The 13050-nt window shown below is 38.1% G+C and overlaps 1 protein-coding gene across 1 annotated transcript; it reads left to right on the top strand.

The window, feature by feature from the left end:
- Positions 1 to 48: 48 nt before the first annotated feature.
- LOC136250399 (uncharacterized) lies at positions 49 to 11950 on the top strand. Its single transcript, XM_066042603.1, has 2 exons — positions 49 to 421; positions 9504 to 11950. Exons 1-2 carry the CDS (start codon positions 67 to 69, stop codon positions 11189 to 11191), a joined length of 2043 nt encoding a protein of 680 aa, XP_065898675.1. The 5' UTR covers positions 49 to 66; the 3' UTR covers positions 11192 to 11950.
- Positions 11951 to 13050: the final 1100 nt, after the last annotated feature.

The following is a 13050-nucleotide window of genomic DNA, read 5'->3' as shown; positions in this document are numbered from 1 at the left end:
AATTATAAGCTTATCTAAGCGCCTTTTGTTGTTTTAACTGGGGGTGAGGCCGCGCGGCAAGTGAAAATGGCTGACAACGTACACTTTGCTGCATTTGAAAAGCACTATGAGAAATTGGTAAAAGCCCTACCGATGGACCTGATGTATCCTACATTAGTTAGTAAAGGTTTGCTACGTGATCCAGAGCTTTCGGAGAAAATAAAGGCGGCGACAACTGACAGTGCTAAGGCGCGCGTGTTTCTTGACTCGATAAGACCAGGACTACAAATTGGTGGGGTGGAAACATTTGAAAAGTTTCTGGATGCAATGGCTGAATATGAAATGAACACTAAAAAGGAAGAAATAAAGATTCTTTTGAGCAGAGTAAGACAAGACCTACCCTCTCCCCCAAATGGTAAACAAGTGGAACAAACTGGACCAGGTATGTCACTATGGTGTGTAATGATCGTATTATGAAAACAAGTGATTTACTTGATAACAAACACCAAGGCACACCCACCCAGCCAGCCCTGTCATGCTACAATTGCCCCACCCCCTCCAAAAAAAAATTATAACACAGCTGCCCTAGATGGTCCTCCCGGACCACCTACCTCACCACCTACAGTACCACAACTGGTTCCCCAACTCCAGTTATGGCACTATGGATAGTCTTCCTCTGTCGTAGGTGGTCTGGGACCTGACAACACGAGTGATAGCATCATTTTCTAATGAGCCTTATATCTGCAATTATGAAAAGTGACATCATTGTAAACCTGACCCTAACCATAATGCTAACACACTGAAGTTTACCTGTTAAGCATAATGATCAATTAACTGAATGTTTTTATTGGTTTGTTTAACTGGGAACCATTACAGTGTAGATAATAATGGTAAGAGGTTGTAAATGTATTGTGGTAGTGCGAAGTGGGAGTACCTGGTGAATGTTAAAGTACTTTAGTAAAATGCTTGGGTTTTTCTGGCCAAAAATATCATACCTTCCTGGTGCCTTGGCGGTATTGGTTTAGGAAAACCAAGCCCAAAAGTGCCTTCAGTATGACCTCAAATGCTTCAATCCAATAGATTGCTATAATACAGGCAGGCAGTAGAAAATTCCAAAAAATTCAATGGAATTTTTAACTGCCCACCTGCCTGCCCAATGCCTTCAGACAAGCATAGCTCAATAACGGCTAAGGCTACAGGCTTGATTTAGCCCGGGGCGCAAAGTGCCTGTATTTTCCATGGTGACTGGATTCATTACAGAGGCCCTTTTCCTACTGTTCTTTGCTTGTAGCACTTAACAGTTGTCACTTTTGAGTTAGTAATTGATAATTGGAGTACATGTTCAGACGAAAACACTCAGGCTTACATGGTCATCCAGCTGGTTGTAATAAGGATATCACCTACCAGTGTATCCACATAAGATATTATGCCAAACCACCATGGGCCATTTAACCCTATCACAGTGCATGGGTGGAAAACAGTACTCCAAAGTGGGGGGTAGACAAAGGATTTCGTTTAGGAGGACTGGGGGGCATTCCCTACAGAGAATTATACATGCTGAGAATGTTGTAGCGGTACATGTGTGCTTGAATAGGCCACAGTGTCTCGTGTAATATCAGTAAGATACTGTACAAGTAGATAAAGGCCTTTGAAGTAGACCCTTATGTATATGGATACATCTATCAATACAGACGGATTGCATAGCCAGACAAGTACCCAGGATTGGAATCATTCGGTTTTTCGTGTAAGATCAGAAGTAGCATTATTTTCAAATTTATCATACAGCAGGGGCGTAGCTAGCTTTCAAGAATTCCCAGGCACAGGATCTGACTGTCCCCATGCAAACTATTTAGCAAGAAACGCGAGCCCATCTCTGTGGACCCTTTATTACACATTTGCTTTCGAAAAACTGTGCACTACTGATATACATGTATCTAGCTAGCTACTATGATACACTGCTGTTTGTGCAGCTTATTAGACTAAGATACTACTGCATGAATAATATAGAAGCTAAAACTAAACATTGATGGACTAACTTAGCCTCCAGCCCAATATCGGACTTCTTTCTGCCTGATACAGCGCTTTATAAGCATCACAATACTTCATCAGTGACAACTCTAGCCCCAGCATCGACTCCTATTTCACTCTTCTGTCTTCTCTACTTGAACCGAGGACTCGACTTTCACACACTGAGCCGCGCTTTTGCATTAAGCTTTAAACAATGCCACAGATCCTCTTGAGTCCTGCCAGACGGGTACCACAACTGACTGGGAATAGGCTTTTGTCCATCTTTCATCAGTCTACACCATTAGACGTCTAACTACTTTATATCTGAGTATTGTCCACTGAGTGGTTTCACCAAATTGCAGCACATGTTTGACTCTCAACCCGCGCTCAAATCTTTAAATGTTATCACATGATGCTGGGCAATTACTAAAATTGACAGGAATCTTGACAAACTCAAGTATACGCGATTTTTGATGATACTATTATGGAAAGTATTACAAGGCGCTCCAAAAAGATAGCAAGTGTGTATTTTTGGTGTTTATTAATTATGGGTACGCCCAGGCGGGCACCGCTATCATCAGGCTTGCTACCCGGGCACTAACAATGATTGCCCAGGCCTGTGCCTGTGCAGGCCTGGGTGTAGCTACGCCCCTGCCACAGTTCTACTCTTGTGACTACTTCCTAAAACATTAATAAAATTGAGTTTGCCATGAACTATAAGTTTGGTTTCTCCATTAATGGTGCCTACACTTTGGCCAGCCACATCGAGACACACCCACAAACCACTTCCTTTCACAAGAAAAGCTTACCAACAGGTAAAGCATGCACTCTCACATAATGACATTCTACAGAAACATATTGTGAGTTGTGTATTTTACTATCTCGCCTTTTTCAAAGGAGGTAGCAATGATCCAGCGGACACTTTTGTATAAGAGTCAGTGGGCTTACATGTAATAGTTGTAACATGGGCATGAGGACTTTGCCCGATATGTGCGGCAGTCGGGCATACATATCAGGCAAAGCCCAAATTCCCCATGTTACAGCTAATATGTAACACTTATCAGGCTGATAGCCTGTACAGGGCGATCAATCACCCAATCCAATACGAGTGCAGCCACTGGATGTATTATATATGCATACCTAAAATTTTTGATTAAGGGTCAGCAGCTAGTACGTTCTGGTTATGTTTGACTAGAGATATCACAGAGAATTTCGGTTATGTGAGTTTAACGTTTTAATCAGTGCTATTGAATCGTTTATGGAAAAAGTACGGAGTTCACTAAAGGCCTAGATAGGTAAGCTTGCTTGTAGAATAGTTACTCCGTGTAGAGAGTAGTAGCTTTGTGATGGGGGCATGTCCGTATTCAAAAACGTGCGGAAACGATCGATGAATAAGCTATAGCACTAGTTCTCACCTTGGCCCAATGTTTTTCAACTCATAGAATGGCGAGGATAACAAAACGTTCTCCGTCTGAGTGGTTTTCATGGCGAAATCTAAGTTGTGCATCCTAATCACATGAGTATTAATTGATCCCCACAATCGATTTTAGCCTCAACGTCTATATAATCACTGCCTAGTTGTAGCCCAGCTACATTTTGTATGTAGGCCAGCTAGCTGGGCTACATACAAAATGTAGCCTGGACGGCTCCTTTGATCTGAGGTGTGAAATGGTTACATGAGATGATATGTACTAGTCTGTATATCTGTAGCATGGCAGAGAACTTTTACACTTGTATGTTCCACTGAATGTTCTATTAAAGTAGTTTGGTGACTGCTCTATTAGAGTATCTTGAGTGATTCATATATCCTGTCCGGCTGCATGGCCAAGAGCATACAGAACCTGCACCTTATGGTTTATATCACTCAGTATTGTGTAAATAAGTGAAGAAACCATTTGCCACAAAGGGGACCAATTGCAGCAACATTATGTAATCTGGCCATACCATTTGAAACACTGCAGTTGGTCCGGCAGGGCCACTTATGGCATGGATCATTTACGGCATGACAGCCCCCAAAATACTGGTGTCAAAAATCATCCTAGAAAAGTTTTACACAGCAAATGAAAAATGCCTTTACAGGAGAGAATCTTAGAGTATCAAACACCAAATCCAACTTTAAAAAACAAGAAACCCTTCTACATACAATTACTAGTATTGAATTTTTAAAATTGCTGAAACACTAACTATTTTGGTCTGCCTGATATGGCAGGCTAGTAGGTAGACCAAAATAGTCTATATCAGACGAAAGGTTAGAGGCAAGGGAATGGTACTCCAATGTATCCTGTACTCCAATCTTTGTCCTGGTCAGGAAAAGTCCAGTTAGAAATTTGCTGTTGGTAAAAGGACAAGCACATTACATAAAGTGTATACCATGACAATCAATGCCTTTAGAATAACGATGTAAACTAGAATTTAGTCAAGAGTCAAGTTCAATTTTAGTTAGAAGTCAAAGATCTTATTTTGACCACTTTTACCAAAGGAAAAGATTGGTAACAACAAATCATACAATCGCAACAACAATCAACTCACATGTGGCATGTGCCTTTTAGAGGTTCTGACAAAATATCCGCTGTTTACATATTGCCTTTGCCTTTCATCTCTAATCCTTCTGATCACCATCTTCATAAAAGAAAACTATAGCTTTTTTGTATTGACTTGTTTCTTTACAGGCTCTTTTATATACTCTATACTAAATTTGTGAAATTAGGAATAGGAATCACTGAAAGAATCCATTAAACAAGTAAAGATCACTGGAGTAGATCAAAAGGATTGCAGTTACATCTAGTAAATATATTTCTACTTTACTTACTTGATGTAGCCATGATCCCTGTTGATTTACTCCAGTGATCCCTTCTTGTTTCATAACTTTTTTTCAGCGATCCTTATTCCTAATTTCTACTTTACATACAGTGTAACCTCATTAATAGGGCCACCTATAGAACCAAATATTTGGCGAGGTGGCCTTATTAATGAGGTCTTGAAGTATTACTTAGCCGTGTTGGAGACCTATTTAACATGTCCATTAAAATGTGGTGGTCTTAGTAAAGAGGTGGCCCACTAAAAGAGGTTTCATGGTACCTTGTATGGATTTACTTGTTAGACACTTGACTTAGTATCTATAGGCTTCAAAAACTAATAAAAACATGCTATGGCTACCTCAGCGTTCTGATCAGCATGTATAGTCAAGCAGATATGCAATCAAGAATGATCACAGCCAAGAGTAGCTATAAGCACGAGTTCTGTCACAATTGGGAACAGTGGCTATAGTGTAAGAAGAGCACATGATCTGGAAGAATATGATAGACCAAACTATTTGTATATGACATACTCTAATTTGATGTGAATGCTTCACAGGCTCTTGCAACTTTAAAGGCTTGTGTGAAAAGGAAATGGTTTATAGAAATCAAATTCACAGCAATGAATAAGCTGGTGTCAATGTTACGCATGGATATACAACCTTTACTGGTTGCACAATCCAACATCTGGATGATTATATGGGTCAACCAGTAACTGGGAAAAGAACTGTTATTTTTTATGCACTGATATGCAACTTTTTCCCAGTCGCACAACAGCCTAGATCTCATCTCAGGCCAGATATGATGCGATAGAAATGCTAGAATGAATGTAACGTTAGCTATTGTATAGTTTGGCTTTGTTGGCTATCCTTCTCATGTGGAGCAAACATTGCAAGTAGCTAAATCTAGTGTACGTAATATATAGCTAGCTATATTGTAAGTTAGACTTTTGGCTGTTTCAAAAATTCCGTTGGTGCATTCAATAGAATTATTGTTCCAGTGAACAAAGTAGCTATAGACTTAGTGACATTTGATATGGCCATGCAAAGAGTATGAGTCATCAGTAGCTACATAAAACTATAGCTGTTCTACATGCAGCTCAACTGCATGAATGTTGCTGTTTTCCAACCCCAAGCAATACTTACAGCTCCTCCAATGGTACCTGCGTGAAACCTGATGCAGAAACTACTTGTAGCTTGCTGTTTCTTGCAGCAAGCTAGAGCTGTTTGTGATTTGCTGGTGCTTATGATTTGCTGGTGCCTATACCTTGCTGCTTCTGCTGGTGCTAGCAATTGACTGCTCCCTTGGCTGCTGTGGCTGTAAATGTTGGTGCTTCTTACAACTTGCATGCTTCTACTTCTTGAAGTTTGCTTTCAGTACTGCTTGCAGTCTATAGCTGGCTGGCTGGCTGGCTGCTGCTTTTGCTTTTAGCTTGCTGCTACAGTTTGCAACTTGCTGCAGCTACCTGCTGCTAGAAATTTGCTGTTTGTAGCTTGCTGCTTATACCTAACCAATACTGCCAAGTTAGGTGCTATGAAGATATTGTGAGGCTGTTTTCTGGTCAATACTTTTTGTGAGAAAGTGCAAACTTTCATGATCCCTACTATATAGTATATGTACTACCATGCTGTTTGATGACTCCTACTCAAATGTAAATTTCTTATACTTGTAGTAGTTTTAAAAAATCTGTTTGTAAACAATGAAGCAAATGTGTACTATGACTTTTCTTTTAATAAATCTGTATAGATTGTACTGATCAGGAAAACATCAAGGTGGGTGCAACACAAAGGTTATTCCAAGGGAATAAATATGTGAATACTTGTCTTGTATATAAATCCCAACCTTAATCACTGGTCTCATTTACTGGCCAGTCTTATGTAGTGGCCAGCTGCTTAAATGTCCCGACTACAATTTGAGGCAATATGGGAACAGGTAATATAACATGGCTCTGTTTTTTCTGAAATTTGAATAAACACTGTGTGGATGTGTTAAATACACGAGTTTGGCCTTATTTTTTTATTTTGGGGCCCTAGATCATCTTCTTATTTGGCATAGTTTACAAAAGCCGTTATATAGTTCAAACACATAATTTGATCATTTGGTGTACGTGAAGAATGTATTAAGGTGAATACTTGTGCTAAGACTGGAGCAAATCTATACTTACAGAGTTGTATTATTTGTGCTTAAAAAGACCATTGTTATCACAGGATAAATAGCTTATGGGAATAACTTTAAAATTGGTCTGTGTATAAATCATAGCTCAAATCTTTTGTGGTTTAAAAGAAATCGCAGTGTCAGCTACCAAGTTACAAGGAGAAAATCAACCTGATGCAAATCATGTTGAGTTAAAATACAGTGCCACTCAAAAATGCGTCGTTTTGCGAGAGTTCAAGCAATTAAAAAAAACTTGCTAATTAAAAGGCCATTTCTTTTGTGAGTATCCATCCCACCCTTTAATTAGCAAGCTTTTTAATCACTTGCACTCTCGCGAGACGATGTTGCATTTGAGCAGTACCGTACAGTCATCAAGAAGAAAAAGTGCACGAAAATGGCTTTGAGCCAGGAACTTCCACACCTAATTCTCAAACTCTTAACCTATGTGCTGTGACACACCTACTATACAGACTGATAGTCTGCTATGGGTCACATATTACATACCTAGCTACTTATCATTAAACATTCATGCTCGCATCATGCAAGTATGATCAGCAATGAGTCAATTGTTTGGTAACTACTCCTGATATGTGTAGTGGGACCTGTCTGGAACTTGTAGAAAGACCACATCTCTAAAATTCCAAATTCCTCAAGTGACTAACCCACCTATCTAAAGCAGCCATCTATCTAAGCCTGAAGGTGACTGATTTAGACATGCAGGTTGGACTGTATACTAGTATATTACGTATATTATTAATTTTAAAAATGAAGTAGGGATCCAAGTAATAAAAAAGTAATGAAAAAAGAGATGAATGATGGTATTACAACATAGCTCGGTGGGAAAATCCCTTGTTATATTCCCACCAAGCTATGCTGTAATACCATCATTCATCTCTTGTTTCACTTGCTTTTCATTTTTAAATTATTTTTTTTTAATTTACTAGTTTATTTGGTTTTTTGTTATAGCATACTATACACATGTGACTGATCTATTAGGGTGACTGCTGTATTAGAGTATCTCAAGTCAGCCTTTCACCTATCAGGGGATGTGTCACTATTTTATATTTTCACTGTGCTAGCATTATGAATACAGCTAGACCAATAATAACCAGTAGAAGGAAAACTTAGCTCCCTGCTTTTTTTTTGTTCTTTGATCCCTAATCCAGCTTAAAATTCCCAAGTTTTCCTTCTACTTGTTTGCTTGCTTTTTTTATAACACAATTATGACTACTAAATCCGCGTGTACCATCTTAAAAGAAAGAATGGTGCCAGGCATTCCATAAAATAATTTTGCGTCTGAACGTGCGCCCCAACAATCAGTTACGCACTGAAAAGTGAGGTGGCCATTACACTTCATTTGTAGCTATGCTCCAATCGTTACACAGCATTACAAACGAAGAACAGCACAAGAAACTTCTCTGCAATGAATCCAGTCGCTACGGAAAATGTGGCGAAACCAGAGGGAAGCTGTATCGTGCTATATCACGAATCGACACCTTGCATTGTCAGTGGGGAACACAAAGGAGGACAAAGGTAAGAAGTCCATGATATGTGCATTGTATGTACTGTGGTTGGCAAAAGGCAAGTCTCGGGATGAAGTGACGTTGAACAGTGAAAAAATCAAGCCCGTAGCCTTATTCATTGTTGAGTTATGCTTGGCTGAAGGCATCAGTTAGTTAGTCAGAATAAAATTCTGTTAAATAAGATTTTTTTTAAATTCCATAGAAACTTGTTAGAAGGGTTTGGAGTCATTATGAAGGAATTTTTGGGCTTGGTTATGCCTAGCCAATACTGCCAAGCTGTTATGAAGGAAATTTGAGGCTGTGATATTTTTGGGCAAGAAAGTGCAAAACTGCATGATCCCTAATATACAGTACTACTACTTATGATGGGGTGTGTCTCATCATGATCAAGTAAATAGATTGTTAAGACAAGAGGTGTGGTCTCGGTACTCGATTGTTATTATAATCAACGATCGCATTAATAGGTGTGGTCTTGAATTTGTGAAGTTACAGGTATCTACAGAGGGTAAAGCTTAAATATGTTTGTGGCATCTAAATATGCTGCTCAAGGAAAGTGTTGATTGGGAAAATTAACACCTCTATATGGTTTCATTGCATGAAGAAGGCAGAAGACCAGCCTGATAAAAGGAAAGACAAGGCACAGAAGGCACACACTCATCAGAATGTCACTGGTGAAGCTGGCAGGCAGGCTGGCAAATGAAAATTCAAGTTTCAGTAATTATTTTTAATTCTATGTCCAGCAGCCTGTAAATGTTTTCTTGTTGTATTTGATGTTAGATATACTAGTAAAGCTGATTTTCGTTGCATAAGATGTCTTTAGGATGATTTTCAAGGGTGGCATTTTAGGCGGCACTTGTCACTTTTGGGGGGATGCCTACTGAAACAGTACAGTACTGTTTGATAACACCATCACCCTTAAGCCTGATTTTGTGCATATATCAGGAATTTTTTGTACTAAATATACAGCATTTAGACATACACAGTAATTATTGACTGCAGTATGTTATATTTGCCTAAGTTATATACAACATACGTATTGCAATAGCACTACCACCTTCACTTGAAGTTGACCTCTACAAGCCAAAGCCAGTTGCAAAATTTTCTAAGAGTTTGAATATTGATTCAGCTTTTACCAGAATGACATCAGAAATAGAAACCATTTTAGAGTCAAAAAAGTTCTCCAAACTTCGTAGGGCTTGTATCCAAAGGATTAATAGCTTAGGAAGCAGCTTGCCTAAAAGTTTAGTACCTAAAATACAACAGACACATTCACTGGATGAGATGTTGGATGTGCTTGCTCAATCTCCATATTGGAACTGGTTTGACACAAGACTTCTACAGGCTCTTGTGAGTGCATCAGGATCAGCCGAGGCTGAAGAATGGTTGGAGAGTTTTAAAACAACTTTTTATGCTGAAAAGATTACCAAACTCATTCCATATGTGAGCATTAAGCCATTCAAAGAGTCTACAAATTTGGTTGAAAAGTTTGACAAAGATCCTAAAAATTTGACTGTTTCAGAGTTACTACAACACAAGTACAAGTTAGAGTATGAAGTGTTGGATATAGATGAAGGAGAATTAGTGTTAAGTTGTATTAAAACAGGTTGTGTTGAACTGACATGGCAGTTACCACAAGAACTGGTTTACCGAGCATATACTTCAATGAAGAGGAAACATGATGAGTTGTCATCATTAGCAGTCAAGTCTCTGGTCTGTGAGGAAGCAGATAAGCACAAAGGCCTTCCCTTCTTATGGCGTGGACAAGAGGTAGGGGAGGTTGGTCCTATTGAGCCATTACCAGAACATGTTAAACAAGAATCATACTCTTTACCACAAGGATTTCAATGGGTTACACTGAGCAGTGGTGATAATTTAGAGGTAGTGAATTTTATGAACAAGCATAGATCCACTGTAAATCGTGTTGGGTTTCAGTTTACCATTACATATCCCCACACAAGGAGTGAGTGGCAATTTGGTATCAGAACAACTAATGGTAAACTAGTAGGTGTAGTATTTGCCTTTCCCGTTTGTATAAGTATTGGAGGAGTATCAGTAATGTGTGTTCATCCAGGAACATGCTATCATAAGAATTATCGTAACAAACGAGTGTTTTATTTGCTGCATAAGGAACTGCAGAGGAGAGCTAACCTGAGTAGTATAAATCAGATTTATCATTTTCTTCCACCTTGTCTCCTGAAACCTGTGACTACCATCACATACTGGAGATATCAGTTCACTCATCCCACTAGTGCTCAACTCCCCAACTCCCCCAGAACACCTGGTTGGAGGAAAATGACATCAGAAGATGTTCCTAGTGCATTAGCTCTTGTCAACAAGTATTCATCACAGTTTGAGATCAGACGTGTATTTACCACTGAAGAAGAGTTTTCTCATAATTTTCTGTGTCCAGCTGTACCAAATTTTGTGTTCACTTATGTAGTGGAAAACAAAAGTAATGACATTACTGACCTTGTTAGGTGTAAAATGTTGCCAACAGATTGTGCTGATATCTCTATTGTTGTTTCTACCCAGTCATTAGTCCATAATCTTATCACAGATGCAATGGTGTGTGTAAGAGAAAATGGTGCTGCCCAAGTGAGAATACCTCAATTTCCTATAGTAGATCATGTGCTATCCTCACTGTCATTCGAGTTTGAATCATACTCAACATTTTGCTTGTATAATTACAAGTATCACCAAATTCATGAAAGTAATTTTTGGTTTATTTATTGATTTAAACCATGCATGCACTATATAATTACATGATTATACTTTAATACAATGCTTTATGTGTGAACCATACAGATACTACACTTTTATACATTAATGCATATTATTCTGTTGTTGTTGTCCATGTAATCTTTACTATTATAATTAATGCACAGAAACTTTGCTACACATGTTAAGTACCAAAAAAAGAAATTACGTAAAACTGTGTTGTAGACTGAATATAATTTCCACTAGTAGCTATATCTGCAGGTGTAGGTGACCTCCCTTGTTTCATTACTTTTTATTCCTATATGATCCTTAATCCTTTACTTCAATTGTTTGTTTAACATAATTATGACTGCATGGTGAACCACGCATACCACATCAAAACTGAAATAGAATGGTGCCTGACCATAGCTACCATAAAATTAACCTTTTCAGTGAGAACTATTTTCTTGTTATGGAAAACACTTGTCCATCTCAGACTCATCTAGTGTCCCACAAATTCAGAATTCTGAACTGGGTCAAATATCAATATAGTAGCATTCACAAATGATTTTAATTGATCCGACTACAAAACGTATTCATTGATGCAGAAAACTCTCTACATTCCCTGCTATAGTTGGAGAAACTAGAATGACTACAAGAGAATTTCTATTCCCACTGAAGTCCTATATACATCAATGTAAAAGCAGTGTTGGGAGTAACGCACTACTTATGTAACGCGTTACATAATATTATTACTTTTGTGGTAACAAAGTAATATAATGAAATACGCTATAAAAACAGGTAATATAACTCAAGTTACTTTACTTGCAAATGTAACGCGTTACCTAAGTAATATAGTTACTGTAATGAATCTAATATTACGTAATATTATTACTAAAAGTAACGAAGTTACTAATCTCGTTAGTAACCCACTGAGTATCACCTAGCCACAACGAAGTAATGAAGCCTACTAAGTGAGGCTTATTCACCAGCTACTTACTTATATCAAGACTTGCACATTGTCCAACAACACAATCGTGTCATGTGATAAGGTGGTAGTTTCACACGTGACAGCTTAAGGCTATGGACACAAAGTAATATAATATGTAATATTATTACAGTTACTTTATTTTATGGGTAATATGTAACTGTAACTAAATAGTGCAGCTGCAAGTTATGTGTAATATGTAACTAATTACTTTTAAAAAGTAACTTGCCCAACACTGTGTAAAAGTAGGAGGATATGGTAGTTAAATCCCAGTAGGTCAGAATTAATACTTAAATATGAAGGACTAGTTGATTTACACATTCAGTTAGATCAAAAGAAATATGAAGCCATATCATACAATACTGCATGCACAGCAAAAGTGAAACCATATACAACTTATTGTAGTTCTTTATGAAGTCAAATGCTTCAAAGTGTGGGATAGAAGCCAATTAACTATCATGGGGTTTAATAGGGCAATGGGAATCTACCAGGTTTAATCCATGCATGGTGTGTATTCTTATCTTCAGTATTCATTACTTCATGCATTTTAATATCTTGATGTGAGTATAGAGCTGCCTTATGTAGACTTCCAACAGTTCTGATATTTAATGCCTGGATGCTATAAGACTATCAAAATTGCATCAGTCCCACAAGCCATATACAGTAGGACCTCCATTTTCCAAACACCTGTGTGCCAGTTCAATCATAAGTGTTCAGATAACTGAATTTGTTCGGATAAATGGAGTCCATTGATTAAGAACACCATTCAGAGTTCTGTTCAACTACTCTAATAGAACATACATTTACTCTAAGGCCACTATTAATTTTAATGATTTTCTCAGTGTCCACATGTATTTTTACTGCCACATGTATATCTCCATTAAAGATTTAACTAATTCATCTGCTG

Source organism: Dysidea avara, chromosome 3 (genome assembly GCF_963678975.1).
Source record: "Dysidea avara chromosome 3, odDysAvar1.4, whole genome shotgun sequence".
NCBI lineage: Eukaryota > Metazoa > Porifera > Demospongiae > Dictyoceratida > Dysideidae > Dysidea > Dysidea avara.
This window is presented reverse-complemented; position numbering and strand designations above follow the sequence as displayed.